The sequence below is a fragment of the Oryzias melastigma genome, linkage group LG11 (assembly GCF_002922805.2).
Source record: "Oryzias melastigma strain HK-1 linkage group LG11, ASM292280v2, whole genome shotgun sequence".
NCBI classification, from domain to species: domain Eukaryota; kingdom Metazoa; phylum Chordata; class Actinopteri; order Beloniformes; family Adrianichthyidae; genus Oryzias; species Oryzias melastigma.
The window spans coordinates 16909915-16930899 of NC_050522.1; the positions used below are offsets into that span (position 1 = coordinate 16909915).

At 38.0% G+C, this 20985-nt stretch overlaps 2 protein-coding genes across 2 annotated transcripts; one reads left to right on the forward strand and one right to left on the reverse strand.

Moving 5' to 3' along the window:
• Positions 1 to 189: 189 nt before the first annotated feature.
• Positions 190 to 6873, forward strand: LOC112137278 (cartilage associated protein). Its single transcript, XM_024259516.2, has 7 exons — positions 190 to 963; positions 1754 to 1903; positions 3822 to 3993; positions 4083 to 4211; positions 4296 to 4441; positions 5920 to 6003; positions 6424 to 6873. Exons 1-7 carry the CDS (start codon positions 355 to 357, stop codon positions 6469 to 6471), a joined length of 1338 nt encoding a protein of 445 aa, XP_024115284.1. The 5' UTR covers positions 190 to 354; the 3' UTR covers positions 6472 to 6873.
• Positions 6874 to 8319: 1446 nt separating this feature from the next.
• susd5 (sushi domain containing 5) lies at positions 8320 to 20347 on the reverse strand. The gene is made up of 5 exons (XM_024259504.2): positions 19704 to 20347; positions 18731 to 18908; positions 14036 to 14145; positions 11900 to 12088; positions 8320 to 11272 (listed from the first exon to the last, which is right to left on the reverse strand). The coding sequence occupies exons 1-5, from the start codon at positions 19768 to 19770 to the stop codon at positions 9579 to 9581; spliced, it is 2238 nt and encodes a 745-aa protein (XP_024115272.1). The 5' UTR covers positions 19771 to 20347; the 3' UTR covers positions 8320 to 9578.
• Positions 20348 to 20985: the final 638 nt, after the last annotated feature.

The following is a 20985-nucleotide window of genomic DNA, read 5'->3' on the forward strand; positions in this document are numbered from 1 at the left end:
TTCCATGGGATGCGCAGTGGAGCTTCCAAAACTTGTCAACGTGGTAGCATGGGGGTGGGGGGCACTCCCCCCTTCCCCCCCACCCACCTACCTCCTCATTGTAATTATGTCAGTATTGTAAAGTCACTGTGGGTCTGAGGATGACATACATGCTTGAGTTGGTGGAGGGGGGCACACCAAGCAGGAATGTTCGTACGTGGCAGTGGGGGTGGGGGTCACTCATGCCTGTGGGGGGTGAAAACTGAGTTTAAGAAGGTTAGGGCAAGAAATATTTAATAGGTCAAAACCAAAATCCCTAAAATATCTGGGGGAGGTGCGGGCTTTAGACGCCTTTATGCGTAACGGCACAGATTTATGTGCGTAATTGGGAGGGAGGCGCAGCTCCATGAGCCCGAGAGTCTGAATTCCTGCCCCGGGGAGGGGAGGCGTTATCCGGATACGTGGTGGAAGTTGAGGCGGCGCCACAGACTCACGCAGACCGGCCCTTTACGCGTTTTTCCAACAATGGCCCCCTCCAGTTCTTGCCTCTGCCTCTGGTTACTAACAGCGTTCTTCCTCTCGACAGTGAACTCTCAGTATGAGAAATACAGCTTCAGGAGTTTCCCCCGGCACGAGCTGATGCCCCTGGAGTCCGCCTACAAGTACGCGCTGGACCAGTACACCGGGGAGAAGTGGCCCGAGACGGTGGAGTACATCGAGGTGTCTCTGCGCCTCTACCGGCTGCTGCGGGACAGCGAGGCCTTCTGCAACCTGAACTGCAGCTCGGTCCGGCTGGACGACGAGCGGAAGTTCGCCGAGTTTCCAGAGCTGCATGCGTTTGGGAACGTGATGAAGAGGGCGCAGTGCCTGAAGCGCTGCAAGCAGGGGCTCCCCGCCTTCAGGCAGACCATGCCGAGCCGGGACACCATCGATGAGTTTGATCGCAGGGAGCCGTACAAATACCTCCAGTACGCATACTTCAAAGTAAGTAAACGTGCCAGTCTTTTTTGGACGTGTCCACGTTTACACAATGTGGTCCATTCCTTCCAAACATGAAAGTTTTACTCGTTTAAAAGGGTTTTGGACGTCCTGACGTCACTAACGTGCCACGGCTGCACATAAACTCAGTTCTGCTCTTTTGTGTTTCAGTGTCTTCAGTCAGATCCAGCAGAAAAAAGATTTAAAACTCACAAAAGTCTACAAAAATTACTAGAACGACTTAAGTGCTCATTAAAACAGTTTTTGTATTAGCAAAAATGATTAAAAAAAAACATTTAATGAAAATCTACAAAGAATCAGAAAAATCAACTAATGAAACCAACATGAGCAAAAGTGGTGGAAACATTGAGGAGTATTTTGACATGTTTAGCTAAGATCTGAGATTTAAATCAACTTTAAAGGTGTCCATAATCGTAAAGCACGGAGGAGGTACAGTTATGGTCTGTGACCGCTCCTTCTTGAACTGATTTAATTAATGAATTGATTAATACTCCTACCATCCAATCAGATCGATCTGTCTGAGGCGAGTTATTAGTCAAATCGACCTACACGGTTATAAAATTATTTCAAAATCAGCAACAGAGAAACAGGAATGCTTTCCATCAAATTCATTTTGACAGGTGACCTTTGACCCTTCACCATCAATCAAACTATTCTGAGAGGTGACAGATGGCTTGATTTAAATTAATATAAAGCCATCCTGTCCTTCTTAAATCTGTTGGTCCAGTGAATTGGAATAAAGTTGTCGCCAACTCTTATTTTCTGTGTTTTACAGTCTAATAACCTGGCCAAGGCGGTGTCTGCCGCTCACACCTTCCTGCTGAAACACCCCAATGATGAGATGATGCAGAGGAACATGGCTTACTACAGGAGCCTGCCCGGAGCAGAGGAGCACCTCAAAGACCTGGAGACCAAATCCTATGAGGTAGAGGCTTACACACACACACACGATTTCTATTTTTGTAACTTGGAAACAGTTTATCAAAGGAAAACGACTTTAAACCGTTTTTATTGTTTGGATTATGTAATTGCTAAACTCCACATGAATCAAGAAAGCAAATAACTCTGTAAACATGATCAACTTGGAACAATTAGAGTGTTAGTTTTGGGGTTAAATTATAGACTGAGTGAAAACCAACTTTTTAAAAAAGTAAAGAAAAAAAACCCAAGATGTTTTAACAGTTTCAATGTAGGAGGATGGTTTTGCAGAGAGTAAACCTAAAGCAAAGCAGTCTGGGAAAAATGCATCTTTTTATGCAAGAAAAAGACAAAAAAAGGACAGTAAAACAAAGTAGAGGATTTATAATCATGTGGGATTACTGTAAAAATTGTAGACACAACAAATGTAGTTTTGTAAATAAACTAGACTTAAAATGAAGGTATTTCAGCGGAGTGAGTTTATATTAAAGTTGGGAAATTAAAAAAAAAGATAATTTAAAAAGATAATACTTTGCTGTTCTAATGACCCTAAAGCAAATCTCACTAAAAATCTATTGGGGAAAAATAAAACCTGTACATTAGTTAAAGGTGATTTTGAATAACTTTTAAACAAATCAACATGGCAGATTGTCATAACAGCAGAAATACAACAAAAACTGTAACTCAATTTTCAAGAAATGTGGACATAAGAATGAATGAATGAATGAATGAAATGGTTTATTTCAAGTAATCAGAAAACAATAATTAAAATAACATATCACATAATAAATCACAAGTAGATCGCTTGGAAGGGAGTGGAATGAAGCGAACTCATATAATCCCACCCCGACTCGACCATACCATTTTCTCTACATGAATTATCAATATCCGGTTCAGGACTTAGTGTCAAATATTTATACCCTACAATCATAGATTCAGGTTATTAAGGATAATTAAGATCAGTGATGTGATCACATTTCAAAGATTCACAGACTAGTCATTTATGTCAATCAGTACCAAAAATCAAAATATACTCAGTCGATTATTATCAGGAAATCCACTTCAATCAATACCAGAAGCCCAAGGATATTCAGACCATCATCACCTGAAGAAATCCCCCGCACCAACCAGCATCAGAAATCCAGAGCAAAACAGATGATTATTAATCATCTGAATATATTCCAGACCCCCGGCAACGATCAATGCAGAAGATCCTCCCGACGACGATGATCCGAGCATACCCCAGAGCTCCGGCTCCGATGAATGTAAATGACTTTCCCAGATGATAATCATTATCAGGAAGAAAAATCATCTACATTAGTCAAACTTTCAAAATATTCTCAATAAAAACATAATAATAAAGTCATAATTAGTAGAAAAGATAAAAAAAAATAAAGGATATGTGCAGAATCACAGTTTCGGAGCAAGTTTAAGGCCACGTAATCGTTCTTCGTTGTTTTGATTGAGAGACTGTGAAGTTGTCGTCATATCAAGTGAATTGAGCTCAAGTTCTGCAGCTCAACTGGGAATCGGGTCAAAGTTCACATTCAGCGGTTTCTTTAGATCACATTTCACACTTATTTTGATTCAATTAAAGGTTCAAACATGCGTAATCCCGCAGTTCTCAAAGTCGTTCATGGTTTTTATTTCCAGAGGCTTAGTCAGGTCCGGTGGTCCGAGTGGTTTGACAGAGATCCTGGAGTTCTGGACCCAAGTGGAATGGATCTGTTTTCTCATTTTTTGTTCTCTTCCACAGAGAAAAAAACTGCAATTGAGTTTTGTTTTCCTTGTTTTCTGAAGGGGATTCTTGAATTTCCTTTCTCAATGTTGAATTTCACCGGGACATAAAATTATTTCCAGAGGTAACAGCACTTGTGTGAAAGACTCCAAAGCTACTTTATTCCATTTTGCTTTCACCATTGCAGACATTGTTTGTGCGTGCAGTGAGGGCCTATAACGGAGACAACTTCCGGACCTCCGTGTCGGACATGGAGCTGGCTCTGAGAGACTTCTTCAAAGTCTACGACGAGTGCCTTGCTGCGTCTGAGGGTCCGAGGGACGTCAAGGACTTCAAAGACTTCTACCCCTCTATAGCTGGTACATTCACGTCAAACACACTGATTTCCATGATGAGTGGAAATGAAACCAATGATGATGTGTTTTTATTTGATTTTGTTTCTGTCCAGACCACTACACAGAAGTGCTGGAGAGGAAAGTGACTTGTGAAAGCGACCTGACGCCTGTTGTTGGGGGTTTTGTGGTTGAGAAGTTTGTGGCGACCATGTACCACTACCTGCAGTTTGCCTATTACAAATGTGAGTCGAGTCCTCAGCGTTCATGACGTTTGAGCTAAGCCCGGTCCAAACCTCCAGATGAAGCTTGAGCTGGTGTGTTTTCAGTGAACGACCTGAAGAACGCAGTGCCGTGTGCAGCCAGCTACCTTCTATTCGACCCCAGCGATGAGGTGATGAAGAACAACATGGAGTATTACAAGTACCACAAAGAGCAGTGGGGGCTAAAAGAGGAGGACTTCCTCCCCCGAACAGTGAGTAATACTAACATATACTACACGTTGACCTTAAAGTCTCACTCCAATCATCTTTTGTTCTATTTTAAAAGTGTTCTCGGTGGTCTTTTAATTTGGAGGTTTTTAGCCAAAATAATAAATAAAGAGTCTTTTTCAAGGACGTGGCATTTGTTCATCTGCTCCCGATTCACACTGATTTGAATAAAGAAATGCAATTTTAGTCTTCATTTTCTTTAAATGTGTCCTAGATCATCAAGAAAATGTCACAAGAAAATGTTAAAAACACAGTTTTCATCAGAATGGGTTTTTAAGGTGGTATATAAAGATTAAAAAATCCATAAACTGTGGACAATTGTATTTTACTTTTCAGTATTTGCAATGAAACTAAAATATTTTGACAGTGTTCAATATTTGTTTCAGTTTTTAAATTAACATTAGTCATTTTTAAATCAATGAAAATCTTTAAAAATAAGTAAAAGTGTATAATTATAGTTTTATGTGCAGTGAGAGTCCCTTTTGTTCATTTTTTCCAATGTCCTAGTAGATAAAAATTCTACTAGAAATCATATTTGCTTTTTTGTTCTACATTTTATTAGTAAAACAAAACAAAAAAGCAATTTTAATGCATTTTACTTAAATTTAAAGCTGCATGTTTGTATTTGGTGATATAGCAGAACTTTTCACGTAAGAGAACCTGTTATAAGTGTTTTAAATGAGTAATTAACCCAGTGGTTGGTTAGTGAAAAACTAATTTACATGGGGCTATATTTTTATGAAAAAGCTTAGAAATGACTGATCTAGATTGTAGAAGATAAAATAGGGGAAAAAAAACTTTCTTTTACATTTCCGTTTGGGATGAGTTTATAATTTCCATTTATCTATGATTCAGTTTTTCTTTAAAGACATTTCTTGTTGGCATTTGTCACAGATACTGGGTCATGCTATACAGTAACATACCCTATACATTCTGAGATAGATTCCACCCTAATTTTCATTTACTTTCATTTTTGTGTGAGTTCTTGTCCTTAATCAGGAACCTTTTTTGATTGTTTTGTCAGTTTATGTAAATTCAAACCTTGTTTGTTCATCCACTTTGCATAAAACCTTAAAAAAGGAATGCAAATGTTCAAATGGTGACAGTAAAAGTCCCTGTGTCAAATCTTCTCTACCTGTCTATGCCTTATTTACTGTTTAATCCCCTGTTACATTATGTTTCTAATTTAAGAAATTATGATTTTATGCATGAAAGTTCCACTTTTGTTCCGTATGTGTGCTAAAACCTGCTTTCAGTACCAAATTAATTAAATGGAAAATTAATTTGTGGATTAAACTGATATCAAATAGAATCTTTTATTGAACCATTTCACCAGCAAAAAATGAAATTAATAGAAACTGAAGCAAACCTAATGTTGGTTGGAGCTCATTCAATTTAGTTTCTTCATATATTAATCTGAATATTCTATGATTTTGTGTTTGAACTTGTGTGTTTGCTGCAGGAGGCAGTGCGGTACTACAATCAGACCAGCATGCAGCTGCAGATGCTGGACTTCTCCAGGCAGCACCTGGCCAGCGATGATGAGGTGTGTTTGTCTTTCTGGGCGTTTTGGTGAAATTTCAACAGAAGTGAAGACAGTTACATCTCAGCATGAGCTGTTAAAAATTGATTTAGGTTGTTCTTATCTGTCGTAAGCTATGTTTTAATACGGAAAAGCACAAACTCATGTTTTTTGGCTGCAATCTCTCTGGTGGCCACAGGGTGGCAGCATCATATTGCCTTTATGTGTGATATTTAATGCAGCACAAAGAGGCGTGGCCACCAGGGAGACTCGATAAACCAGACTTACATGTTGTTTGTGGGGAAATGCATTGAGTTCTTGACTATAATCTCTTTAGTAATGCAGGATATAACAAATTAGTCATAGAGGTATGAGTAGGAGGATTTATAATAATCCAGTTTTAAGCAAATCAGGCACTCATGGGTTCTTTTTTTGTGTCTCCAGGGGGAAGTGGTGGAGTTTATAGACGAGTTCCTGGATGAGACTGAATAACCCACAATGGACATCACTGCTGAACTGCAGATAACAAAAATTAAATAAAATATTGTATTTATTGGGGTTTTTGAGGCTTTTCTAAAAAAAAAAAAAAGAAAAACGACTCACAGAGTCAGAAATACAGTTAATTTTTTTAACGTCAATTTGTCTTCTAAATGACATGTCCAGGGTGCACCCCGCCTTCACCTGACAGTAGCTGGGATAGGCTCCAGCAGCCGTGTGAGAGATTAACTGGGTTTAGAAGATGGATGATTGTGCTCCAAATGTCCGGTTGCACTGACATGATCAACTGCTCAAAGACACTGAAAACAAAGAGCTTTGTAAATTCAACCCTCCACTGTGAAATACGTTTTCAGAAATTTCTCACAATAAAATCATTTCTCAAAACTGTTGAAATAAGCATTTTCTGTGTTTATTCATCATCCCTTTTAAGTTTAACAACTGCAGAATCACAGCCATTATTAACAATTTTCAATGTTTCTTTTTCACTGCACTTTATTTTCCGGATTTTTCCTTGGAGGCTCAAAAAGGAGAAATGAAGAGTTGAGCACAGAGTTGTGTAACAATGTTTGAACATCGAGTCTCTGTGCAGTTTGTCACATAGCGATGCTAAAAGCCCACAGGGGGAGGGGGGGGGGCATTCCCTCTGCAGCTCTATTCCTGCTCTTTTCTGCCTGTTTTATTTATGACTTCCTCCTTCTTTTACTGTCTTCTTGATCCTAATCTTTAAGGAGAATGAAAGTGGCAACAAATCTTTGACAGATTTTTTTTTTTATTGTGTAATTCAATAAAGAATAAAATATTTTTTAAAGACATTTATTGATACAAGAAGGACAAACATACAATTTTACATTTTATCTCAACAACAAAGAGATTTTAAATCAGAACATTTTACAAACATTATACTTTTAATAGTTTTCTCTGAATCATCATAAAACTGAATGATAATATTGTTATAACTAATAATTCAACACTTTTGAGCTGTATTATGGTGTGACAAATTCAGAAGTTTGATTATTTCTTTTTAAATGATCCAATATTTGCTGATTACTACTGTGAAGCAGTAAATCTGGTAAGTTACTACATTATATTTACAGAAATATTTACAAAAGTTGCTTTCAATTTGCTCAGAAAAATCCATTACTGGATGTTCATCAAATTCTTCATATTAAACCTAAATTTAAAACATTCAAACCAATTTTTTTTTTATAAATCCTTTTAGAAAACGTTGGTGTTTCACTTTAAGATGTCATCATTGACACCCAAAGGAGACTGGCTTCACCAGAAACAATTATTCATAAAATATGTTAGAAATAAATCAGATAGAATAACTTTATGTGACCCACTATAAGAACTTTATATGCTCATGATGTAATGTTTATAAATGTCTGGATATTTATGCGAAGTTGAAGCACAATAAATATATTTAATGTTTCTCTGAATCAGTAATATAAACCCAATATAGATACTAACTTAAAGCAATAGCTAAAAACTATAATTTAATTACTTTGCAGGGGTAAAAATTGGTAAATTTGGTATCTTTTTTATTGTTTATATGACTGAAAAACAGAAAAGGTTTTCATTTAGCTTCATTTTTGTGGCATAAGAATATAAATCAGGAGTGGGATTTTCAGAGAATAAAACTTTTGGATATAAAAAAAACTTTCTGGCACTTTGATTTTCATGATGGAGTAGTTTTGTGATAATTGATGAACCCAATGGGGCAAAAAATCCAAAGAGAAATTGTCTTTGAAACACATCTAAAGCATCACTTTAGCGTCCACTCACCAAGTTTCTTATCATTATTTTACCTCAGCATTCTTCCTGCTCCCTTCACCATTTTTGCTATTTTTTTCTCTTTAACAGCTCCTCAAATGTATTTTTTTCTTTTTTTTAGTAAAGCAAGAACAAATATTGTGTTGGTTAAAGCTTGTCATTTTCCATATTGTCTTGTAAAAAACCCCCCAAAATAATAAATATATGTTTTTTCTCTTGTTTTGCTATCTACGGTAACCCTGAAGGGGCAAATCATGTTCTGATCATCAACAAGTTTTTACATTGAGTGATTTACACTTCAGAGCCACAGTCGTCTTCTTTTCAACACGTATTAATTGAAATTTCAACCAATAAAAAAAGAAAATCTCTTTGAATAAAAAAAAAAAAAATAGAAGTTTCTACGCAAATCAGAGATCAAATAACCAAATAGTCCTTTATTGTCTTCCAGAGGGTGAATTTTGCCTACTTATGAGCAGCAAAAGTCATGAAAAAGGACAAACTCAAAACCCTTTCAAGGATGTTCTCGCCTCATCAGGGAGGTGAAAGAGTCTGAAACCTGTGCTGAGAGGAGATAACGGCTTCAAGTGGAGTCCCTCGGGGCGAACGGGGTAAAATGGGTAAGAAAAAAGGGGATACAAAAGCAAAATAGACTTCAGTTTATCAAATCCCAACTCTAATGCTTCAAAGGAGTCATTTCTATTGAAAAACCATTAAGGTGTGATATATTATACATGGAAATCAGACCTCAAAAAGAAGAAAGTTTCTGTTGCCATGGCAGCACCTCTCCGTGCTTTTTAAATGCCAGTCAGGTATGTGCATCTGAAACTTCAAAAATATATACGTCTACAGATTCCACAAACATGAGACACAAATTCCTGTAAGCACATTTTTTTCCAAACTATTTGCCCACAGAGGAATAAATGAAATGTTTTAGAGCTTTCTCCTTTTTGCGATCATTATTTATTATTCCTACGTTCCCAGAGGCTGAGCTGCCCCATTTGTCTATCCTTTTTTGAAAATGGTGCAAAAACGTTCTAAATTATGACACTTTTTGTGAACATTAAAAAAAAACTGATAAATGTGGATGAGAAACACTGGAAAAACAAAACAACATAAAAGCAGATGAACACACTCTTCTTCACCTTTGTGTCCAAGACCCTTAAAGTCTCTGTTTCCTATATATTATGTTCTGTTTTTCACGCATATCAAATACATTTTCTTCCAGTACCTGGAGTTGAGACACAGTTCAATAATGTGTCCAGCTGGATGGAGAAATAAGGAAATGATGTCGTGGAGAGAAGGATGGATGTTTACGTCCTCTTCACGCCTCACACCTTTTGCTGCATCTCTATCTGTTGGCCCTGTGTGATTTGACTTTGGCCCTTCCCATTCATCTCGTAGGGTGAGCTCTTCTGCTGCTGCCGTCGGTAGCACCACACCCCGACCATGACTGCCGTGGCAACAGCGCACACCGCCACAATGATGGCAGCCACCTTGGGGCCTCGGCCGGAGGAGATGGGAGGTGGAGGAGGGCAGTTTTCCCCCGTGCACATGGTCTCCCTCATGTCTCCTTCCAACTCACCTCTCTCCCCTGCTTCACCGGGCAGGTTGTGCACCGTGTGCCCCCCCATCACGCCGGTGAAGGCCTCGCCGTTGTGCACAGGAGGAGCCGGGCCGTGGTCCTGAAAAGGCTGCTCGGTGAGATCGTCCAGCCAGGAGTGGGTGGGAGCTGCCTGCTGTGTGTCGTAATCCAAGGTGTCGGAGTACGAGGGGGAGTCAGAAGGCCGGAGCAGGTCGGGGAAGGCAGCAGGAGTACCAGCGAGTATCACCACGCCATGATCCGGTTCGGGTACCCTACCTGTAGAGTCGTGCTCGCTTGGTGAGCTGGTGGCCGGTCGACGTACTTCCACCTCATTGGGTCTGTCTGCCATCTTCACAACGTTGGTGCCGGTTTTGGATTCCCCGTGTTTTGTTTTTTCTCGAGCAACAGGGTAGCCGTCCAGCCAGGTCTCAGCTTTGGTGGCCTTGCCTCCCGTTCCTCTCTGGGAAGCATTATGGTGCTTCTCTGCTGCCACAGAAACGACAACACGCGGGCGACTGCCATCACGTTCAAGGCTATCATGATCATCGTGGATATCATCGTCTTCATGATCATCGTGGTGGTCGTCACGATCGCCGGGATGCTCTTTAGAGACGTCGGGATGCTCTCCATCGTGATCCTCAACGCTGTGGTGGTCGTCAGGAGTGTCATCTCCATCGTCGTACTCCTGACTGCCGTAGGGAACACGACCACGTTCTTCCTCGTGTTCTCCCATGTCGTAGTGGTCATCGTGATCCTCGCGGCTGGTGGTGTGATGGTCCAGATCCTCGTGGAGAGCCGGGTGTTTCCCATGATCGTCTCGGTCTTCCTCCTGATGACTGTCAGGGTCATCATAATGGTCATCAGTGTCATCTTTATCACGGTCGTTAGCGTCTTCTTCATCGTCATCATGGTGGTCCACATCGATAGACTGTTGGTGGCTGGGCACCTCTTGGCTGTTGTGCTCCTTGCTCTCCTCAGACTGGGCTCCAGAGGTTCTCTGTGTTGTTTGTGTTGACGTGTCAGTAGAGACGGGATATCCTTCCTCCTGAAAGGCCTCAGAGGGAAACCAGAACATGTGTTTTTGGGACAGAACAGAGACGGGCTCCTCTGTTGCTGCAGCTGTCTCAGTTCTCACCACCTCGGTTTTCTCCTCCTCCTGGCTCGGACGCCCCAGGAGATGATGGTCAGGAGACTCATGTTTCGCTCCTTCCTCTACAACTCCTTCAAGCTGCCCCGCATGGAACGTCACCTTCCCTCTTACGTCAGGTTCTTTATGCTGTTGAACCTTCACCGGGAATGTTGAGTCTTGCCGCTCCAAAAGCTTTCCACCGCGCTGGTGTGTTTCTCCATACACCTCCTCTCGACTCTCGTGGCTATGATCTGCATCTCCATAGGAATCTGAGTACTTGTCCTCATAGTCTACATGGCTTTCAGTGTGATCTGCAAAATAAAATCAATACATTTTTCTGAAGAAAACATAACAATTTCAACTTTTTTACTAAGAGAGTAAAAACAATTTGATTCATATCGTAGTTTGTCATTGCCAATCCAATTTATAGTCAAAACTGTTTCACTTGAACGACCAGTTTGATCGGTGAAGATGAAGTTTTCCAGATTCCTTGTATTTCTTGCAAGATAATCAAGTGTAAATTAAATATGTGTACAAAAAATAAATAAACAATAATTTTAGTTGCATTGTAGTCCAGCCCACTGTTGTTTTTGGAGAAGATTACTGAAAGATGATACCACACTGGATGATCATGTGTTTCCACACATTGGACTGTAATGATGGTATTTATCAGTATAATCCATTTATTTCATTTTAGAGCGATTATATAGTTATCAGTCGATTCAATTAACAACTTGCGTCAGACATACTGATTGTAAATCAATTTATCGATTAAATCGATTAATTGTTACACCCCTAATGTCAACAACATAGATGGAAACTAGAGCAGCATAATTTTTCATACAAACCAGCAGCCTAATAAGTGTTTTTTTTTCTTTAAAACCTTTATCCGTTTTTTTAACATCTTGTTTTCGTACGATTCCACAAGTATTGATTACCTTTGACACAGATCTGCACCGCCCCGTACCACTCCCCACAGCTGTCACACAGCAGGCTGAAGGAAGTGTCTCCACCGGGCATCGCGTAACCCGGCGCACACGTGTACAGCAGCTCGTCCCCCGTATCAAAGCCGGAGTGCTCCTGCAGACGAGCGTAGGGGAAGGATGGAGGGTCTCCGCAAGGTGAGGCTGTCAACAACAACCACCCGCATTTGTCATTTAACAGAATCAAAACAACATGTATTTACTGTGTACAAGATATAAACCATCCACGGACATGATCTTAAAGCAACAAAATTAAAGTTGCAAAATCCTGTTGCAATACTCCTACATTTACAATTACTTTTAATTATAGAACAAAAAAAGTAGTGTTACTTAAACGTTTTAATCAAGTTTAGTTTTTTGATAAAAAGATAAAAACATTTGTGTAACAACAATTTACAAATTTTTACCTTTTAATCTACCTTAAACATTTCAAAAATGTTTTGTTCAGTAATGAAGCAGCTCTAAAGAGAAATGCTAACACACAGTATGAAACAAACAAACAAACCCCTGGCATCATACACACATCAGGGTATGTGCTCCCAGCAATTTACAGTTTTTTCAAAAGTCTCAACAATTTTAGTTGAAAGTTGGCTAGAAATTTTCAAGATGTATGTGGATTTTTGTATACACACTGTGGTTGATTACAGGACATGTAAATCTGAAGTTTTATGAGTTATTTTCCCAAAGCACAACAACAATTTCAGAGTTGTTTAATGTGCTACTTATTTGTGACAGAAAAAACTAACAAAATTTATCTGAAAAACCTTTAAACTTTATATTTCAGTGCTCAAAAAGGGTTATTTCTCCTTAACCCATTAAAATCCAAACCCAATTTTCCTTCAAATTGAAATTGTGCAGCATACACAACTGACCAATGGACCACAAAACACATTAGTAAATTAGTTACTGTAATAATAATAAAGAATTGATGTGAATGTTTGATATAATAATCTGGTTTGGAGAACAGTAAATGCAAGACTTTAAGGGTCCAAACCTTTTGTAAACAGGGCAGATTTGGTGAGTTTGAATTATTGTAACAAAATGAAATTGAAATGGACTCTTTAGTGAACATTTTATTGCAAATACATCTAAATACCTTTTAAACAAAATCACTGTCAACTAATCCATTTTTCGCACACAGTTAGCTTAGTTGTTAGCATGTTTCGTCCGGTGGAACTACCAGACGAAACATGCTAACAACACTGAGCTAACAGTGTTCATGGTGAATTTAAACATATAATTTATCCACACAATCAAGAAATTGTACACAGAGATTATAGGAAAGTGCTGGAGGTCACATATGATTTATGAAAGGAGTTTGTGGAAACTGGAACGTGGACATGCCTGCTTAAAGACCCACAATGAAAATTGTGTATTTGGTGTTTTTAGCATGTTCTGGTAGCATTTTTCTCATAATGAAAGAAACATATAAAACAATTTAGGATTGTTTTATATGTTTAGTATTTCTTTATTCAAATCATGATGGATAAGGAGCACTGAAAACCTGCGGGTTAAAAAAGCTGAAGTATTTTTTTTTTTTTTTGCTATGCTAATGTTAGCTTGGGCTTGTGAGATGCTATAAGCTAGCGCGAGAGAGTGTAAACAAAGGAATGCTGGGAAATTAGCAAAGCTAGCTTCCATGCTAACAACCCCAAAATATGTTAATGAGCTCTTGCTGTTCTGCTGAAAATATGACTTAGAAAAACACAGACTTTTTGATTTTTTTTTTTTTTTTTACTCATTTTAGACATTTATTTGCTTTTGTACATTTTTGAGGTATTACTTCCAATAAATCTTTGTTTCTGCAAATGTTCAATTTTTTCCCTTCTTTGCTCTGGGAGAATCAGGGAGCAAACTCTGCATCCCAGACCTGGTGTGCTTAATGTGTATTCATTTTTGGATCTTTTTATGGCACGTATTCAAGGTAAGAAACATCCAATTACTTTATAGACAGACACATTACATTTGCAAGCAGATCAGTGAGTGCATATTCTTCATTAGGTAAGGACTGCTCACAGCTGCTCACAGGCCTTCACATGGTCCATTCATTCTTGCAGCCTAATTGACCTGCTCGTGTGATCAATTACTGACCCTTGTCTGTGATGCAAAAAGCGTCCAGGTGTGCGGCGTCCTCTGTGGCGTTTTCCGTCCTCACATCCACCGCTCTCAGGGAGCCGCCTGCAACATTGCACACGGTGGTCCTGCAGACAGACAGAGTGCAAGTAAGATACCCAAAAAGGAAAAGACTCGCTTATTTCAAATTTTCATCACTGCTGCTTCTGCTAGGGCTGAATGTCGATTTGTCCCTTTGTTATGATGAATTTTTCATAGTTAACTGTCTCCTCAGGTTTTGAAGGCATCTTTCCTCTACAGTAACCTCATGACGGCAGATTTATTTGAGTAAGATTTGATGGAGCAACATGCAAAACATGGAAACTGGACGGTTTAAGATGGGGTTGCTGTTCTGAAAATAGACAAATGGGGTTCTGAAGCTCCATCTGACTCATGGAAATCCATTAATTTAAAAAAAAAAAAAAAGAAAAGAAAACAGTGTATCTAAATGTCAAAATACTACTTTGATTTTGGTGAAAGGATAAGACAAACTGTAGCACAAACAGACATAAACCGTTACACAGATAAAAGAAAATATCCCAGATTTAGGGCCAAAAGCAAACAAGAGGAATATATTCTGAGCATTTCTTGCCTGAATTGTTTTATAGTAACTTTACAATCTCTCAAATTGATTAGAAATGAAAGAAAGAAAAAAGGAATGAGAGTGTTTGATAACGGATTCTTTTGTTCATTACTGGGGGTGTGTATTGGCAAGAGTATATGTATCGTAATACACACCTCACACAAAAAAAAACTACTTTAACTACTAAAAAGTACATTTAAAGCTGGAACATAATTTGAAGATAAAAAGTTTTTTGGAATATAACTTTTTTATTTTATTCCTTCATTTTACCTTTGGTTGAGTTTTTGCATTTTAGGACATGTAAATACATCTTCCACTTTCTCCATTTGTGTTCAAATTCTGTTTTTTTATCACTAGCTTACATGAACTTGTACAAAACTTTTTTTATTTTTACAAATTTGTTGGTTTTGCCAAACATTTTATTTCTCGTTCAATTCATTTTACATTTTTTGACTCGCTTTTTAATAAATAGGGTGAGATTTGATTGTTTCTTTTGGTTAAAAAGCTGCTTGTTGAGGCTTATATAACTTCTAATATAACTTCTGCTAATATACTGTATGTGTGCCATATAGATGTGCTGTGCTCTCCTGATTGTTCTTTGGTTAAAATAGTATTCATAGTCGTTTGAGCGTGTCTTCAGTGTCAGGTGACATCATTACACAGGCGCACGCTTTATGTCAAATTGATGTTCCAAAGAAGTGAAATAAAAGTATTGCTGCTAACAACAAAAAAATCAGAAGTTCTATTTTTGCTCTTTCACAACAAAATCTTAATTTTGAAATAGAACGATTTACTTGTGCAAACTTGCAAAGCAACTCAATTTCTGTTCTCATAGCAGCTCAAACCACCAAAAAATCTTGTGTGAGATTATATTTTCTTTCAGGAATTTGCAAAGAGGCAACTTCAAAGCAGCACAGAAAGATGCAGAAACACAGAAATGACCCCTTAAGAGGATAAAAAAAGGGGAAAATTGGGTGTAAATATCTGAAATGTGGCTGCACAGCGGCGCCGTGGTTAGCGTTCTCGCCTCACAGCAAGAAAGCTCTGGTTTAAATCCCAGCTGGGATCTTTCTGTGTGCAGTTTGCATGTTCTCCCCGTGCATTTGTAGGTTTTCTCCAGGCGCTCCGACTTCCTGAAAGCCTAAAAACATGCTTTATAGATTAATTAGATACTCGAAATTGTCCCTATGTGTGCATGTGTGCCCTGCAAAAGACTTGCAACATGTCAAGGGTGTACCCCGCCTTCACCCAAAAACCCCTGTGACCCCGAAAGGGATACACCGAGTTAAGAAAGCATCTAAAATGCAAATATTAGAGAAAAACCTAGAAATGTCTTAAAAAAAAAACAAACAGAAAATGCAAAACTAACCAGTCAAATACAAATGTATTTTTATATCAATAAAAAGGGAAAACAAAAAAAAGAGAGTTAAATTATAATTGTGCAAAAATAGAATTTAGGGTAGCTCCAGATACAACGGAAAAAAGAAATAATGACACCGAAATGGGTTTAGGAAAAGAAAATGGTTGTCAATCCATAACACTGTACACACGAGTGTGAATGACTGGATTTATCAAAGCCTGGAAAGAATCAAACTGTGGGACCTGCAGCTGACTCACGATGAAGGCATGTCCCACTCTCACATCAGCTTATAAGGGCAAAAGACAGACAGATCTCAAAGGAAAGAATTAGTTCAAGAAAATGTATTTGTTTAGGGCAGCAAATGCATGAGGAACAGGCAATACACCAGGTCACTTATGGGGCATTCTAGGTCCAAAAGTGCATAAAAATGCAACCTAGCAGCTTGTGTTATGTGAAATTCAACACACCGAGCTTTATCATTGTGAGTCATTAAACAAGGTCCTGAGTTACGGTCAAGAGAGGGTTCAGACACTGTGAAACATGGTAAACAAGTGTGAAAGATGATGGAGGCTGTGGAGAGAGGATGACCACAGCGACATCCTGCCGTTAAAACAGAGGAGGCTAAGAAAACACTTTTTGAAAGTTCTTTTTAAATTTGCTCTGGTAGAGCGGTTGACCTCTGATTGAAAGGGTTGCCGGTTCGGTTCCTGCCTTGTCTCCCGTGTGTTGAAGTGACTTTGACTCTGAACCCCCAATCGCTCCTGGTGGTTATAGGTTGGTGTTCAGGAGCCCCTTAAAGTGTGTGACTGGAAAGCACCTTTTTATTCTAAGAAGGTATTAAAGCACTACGTAGATTTACTATTTAAATATTTTTAACAGATGAGTATTTAATCTTTGTGAAGGGTCCTGCCTTAACTGTAGGATTAATATTAAGACTATGGTTTTATGTTCCACGAAGAATGTCAAAAACACTTAAATTCATGTTTGTAAACTGCATTTGACTTTTTATATTTTTTATATTCTTCATTTTTGTCATTTGATAGTTACCCAGTCTTCAGGTGAAACTCCACAATATAAATTTAAAGAATGTATCCTGTTGACCTGCAATATTTAATACATAACAATTAATCGATTAATCTTTTATGTTCCTATGATCTAACCAGATCGATGTGTCTAAGGCAAGTTGTTAATCCATACCGTTATAAAATCGTTTCAAAATGAGACAAATCAACTATATTGATCTTGGAAAATATCAATTAAAAAAAATTACATCGCAGCAGAAATGTGACAACAGCAAAAAAAAGATCAATAATCCGTTTGCATTATTTTGATGTGGAAAAATTAACTGTGGGCTGAACTTTATGAAACTAAAATGAGAATGGATTTGCCATTAATTCTTATTTACTTGTTTGTTTGTACTCTTATTTAATTAACACTTGATTATCTCAAGGAACCTGGAAAACTTCACTTGGATTGTTCGGTACTTATCTCTGAGTCACACTGGTTGAAGTTTTGACTAAAGTTAGATTTAGTTCAGTGAATCTGATCGATCAAAATAAACCAATAACAACTATGAATTAAATCAGGAACCACAAATATGATATGGATAGAATTGTATAAACCATATAAATGAATTGTTACACACCTATTAATGTGGTTCACACGTCTTAAATAGGAAAACAAAAGCCTTTAATGCAACAAACAAAAGCATTATACTTTACCAATTTTCTTCCATTAAGTGGTATTGATATAATAATATACACATTTATGTTTACCCTCTTTAGATTAAGGATAACTAAGCTTGAAGATCATTTATTGTGGGATTTGTTTTTACTTTATTGATTTCTTTTTATTTTTTTCTTTCAAATATCCCCCTTGTGTGTTGTTTTTGTTGTGTACCCTAATTATTGGATGTCTTTTTCAGCAGACAGAACTGTCTCACAGAGGCGCTGTCGGGCTCCTTGAGGCACTTATTGGAAGCAGAGCAGCTGCAGAACAAAAGACACTTAAATGAAATGATATTCTTTGTATTTGGTAATAAAAATATGTCAGAAAAAACTCAAATTTCTGACTTTTTATGTATCCATTTACTGTTAATTTTATATTTATTCGATATTAATGCTGCTTATTTTCTTCTCAATATTAAACAACTAAAAATGTAAGTTAGTCAAAGTTCAAACATACTGTAGTTCCTCAAACATTTGTTTTTTTTTCCCAAACAGGGTTATCATTTTAAACGTGAACCACTTAAATTGTACCGAACTGATAAACTATTTAAATATATATTTTTTCAAATCTGGACAAACACTATCCGTCATCTTTCTGAAAGCTTTATAGTACGCCTGTCTTCCCCCTAGTTCAAATCAACCATCTCTTTTTCTGTCTCTAAGTGATGAAAGCTGAGTGTCATGTTGCCGTGGAGATGAAGGGTGTAAATGGAGGCAGTTGTGGACATGACACCCCGGCTCAGAATTCCCTCCTCCTCTGGGAGGAAACAGAGGAGTCTTTCTCCGTCTCCTCCTCTCTGGTTTTTCTTCGTTTTTTTTTTTCTCTTCCTAGCCTTTTCTCAAAACTCTCTTCAAATCTTTTCTTCCCCTCTGACACACTGAATTACACATATCCAAATGACCTTTGACCTCACCTGAAATATATATTTTTATATATATTATATTATTTTATTTCATTTTTTTTGTAAGTTCCTTTAAAAAAACTTAAATACTTCTCCCCTTACCCAACCGTTCCTCCGTACAGCCACCCGCGGGTGCACTCTGAGAAGAAGCACTCCACCACAGCATGGAGGAGCTCATCCAGGGATGCCAGGCGGGCGTGTTTCGAAGCACAGGCTTTTTCAGCATCGCTGAAGCCTTTAAACCCGGAGGAGTTCCTCAGGTCCAAAACAAACACTCCACCTGATCAGAAACAAACAATCACACACATTATTTCAGCAAATAACAGTAAAAACCACAACAAAGTAATGTATTGAAAAGTTAAACTATAACTGCCGTATAAATTTGTGGATGGTGTCACTCTTAAATTTTTTGTTCTATTGTCGCTTTTTGCAATACATACATGACAGAAAAATGCTTCTTATTTTTAATTTACAGATTTCCTGTATCTATCATTAAAATATATTATTTGTTTGAACAGAAATGCCTTTTAGAATTTTCAAGAAAAAAATTCTAGTAGGTATAATTTAATTTAAAAAAATGTCAGAGTCCTCCAAAAGAGAATAAAAACGTTTGTGGTGAATACACACGTAGAGCAATCTTGCATTAACTAGTTAACCACTTAAAGTTCATTTTTACTTTTTATCACACAATTAACTTTCCTAAAGCAACTGTAGAAATCTGTGAAGTCATCCAATAAAAACAGAACCGAAGGATTCCGATTAAGAGTCTGCGCGCAAAGACCGCAACTAAACTTTTGGCAACTTTTTTACGCACGTTTTACGCATTGATTTATTTACCTCAACAATTGATTTTATCTGAATACGTCAACATAATGTTACTGCAAATATCACAGGCCAAACAGATCAAGTTAAAAAAAAAGCTGACGAGATGTGCAGCCGCGCGCTTCCAGCAGTGCGCAATAACCGCATCTCACCCAAACACAATCCAGAGATTGCTCGGAAATGCTCTTGTTAATAACTCTCTTTACAAAGTATTCTTGCTTTTTGATATGTTTACTTCAAAATACATACTCACCATCAGCATTCACAATAGAAGTCACAACAAGGCTAACCAGGCATCCAAAGAATAAACGATAAAGCATGTTTTCCGTCCTCCACGACAAACAAAATCTTTGTCTCTGTGCGGTCCTTTCTGGTTTTTTTTTTTCTCGTTCTTTTTTTTTGGATGAGTCCAAAAACTTTCCAATTACTGTCTCCAAAAGTTTTGCAGATCAAAGAGACAATCAAGAACAAAGTCCTGCTCTGTCCTGGTCTCTGAGCTGCAGCAAAGTAGGGTCTTCTTGTTCAACTATAGTGAGGAGGATGTTCTCAAGAGCGAAAGAGGCGCAGTTTATCTTCACGAATAGTCGCACTGGCAAGCAGATAAGGCACCTGTGTGAAAACTCGCGCCCTCCCGTCAGTAAATACGTCACGGCTCAAACTCTCAGGGTGGGAACAGGGCGGAGGGATGGACGGATGGACCGAGAGGCTGAAGTCTCACTCATCCTCTCTGCGGGGAAACTGGCTGGAAAAAAGACCAAATGCTGATACAAGACCCAGAGAAATGTTCCTAATTTGACTGTTTGACTGTTTTTAATCAATCTTACCATATCTATCTATCTATCTATCTATCTATCTATCTATCTATCTATCTATCTATCTATCTATCTATCTATCTATCTATCTTTTGAGCAGCTTTCATCCAGTGTGGGTCCTTAGGCAAGATCCTTCATGTTGCTGCTTACCAATGTAACAGGGAAACCCAAACTTGGGTCTCCCTGTGCCTGTCCCGAACCCAGATAAAATACAGGGTTGTGTCATGAAAGGCATCCATGTAAAACTCTGCCAGACCACCTATGCAAATCTTGTGACCACCCCAATGGAAAATACCAAATGGTGTACAAGTTTTGAGAAAAACAGGACTTTTAAAGATTGTATTTTTTATTCAAAAAATTAAAATAACATGATTAATTACAATACATATTACATTATTATTATTATAACTATTATATCTATCTATAAGCTCCACTAACTTATTAAGTTATTTTTTGTTGTCTCAAACAACTCAACAAGTTTAGATTCTCAACTTAAAAAAAAGAACATCACAATCTCAAATGTTGATGCAGAACGTTGACATAATTTTCATTTGTTCAGATTTCTTGTTTTACTGTTATAGTAAAACTTCTTACTGTAAAACAAGCATTTGTTGTGTCATTTTTTAATTTTTACTTGGATCGTGGACCCATGAGCCCAGAAGAGATATAGTGGGTTTATAAAATGGATGGATCATTGTAATAATAATTCTTGATGAAGTTCTT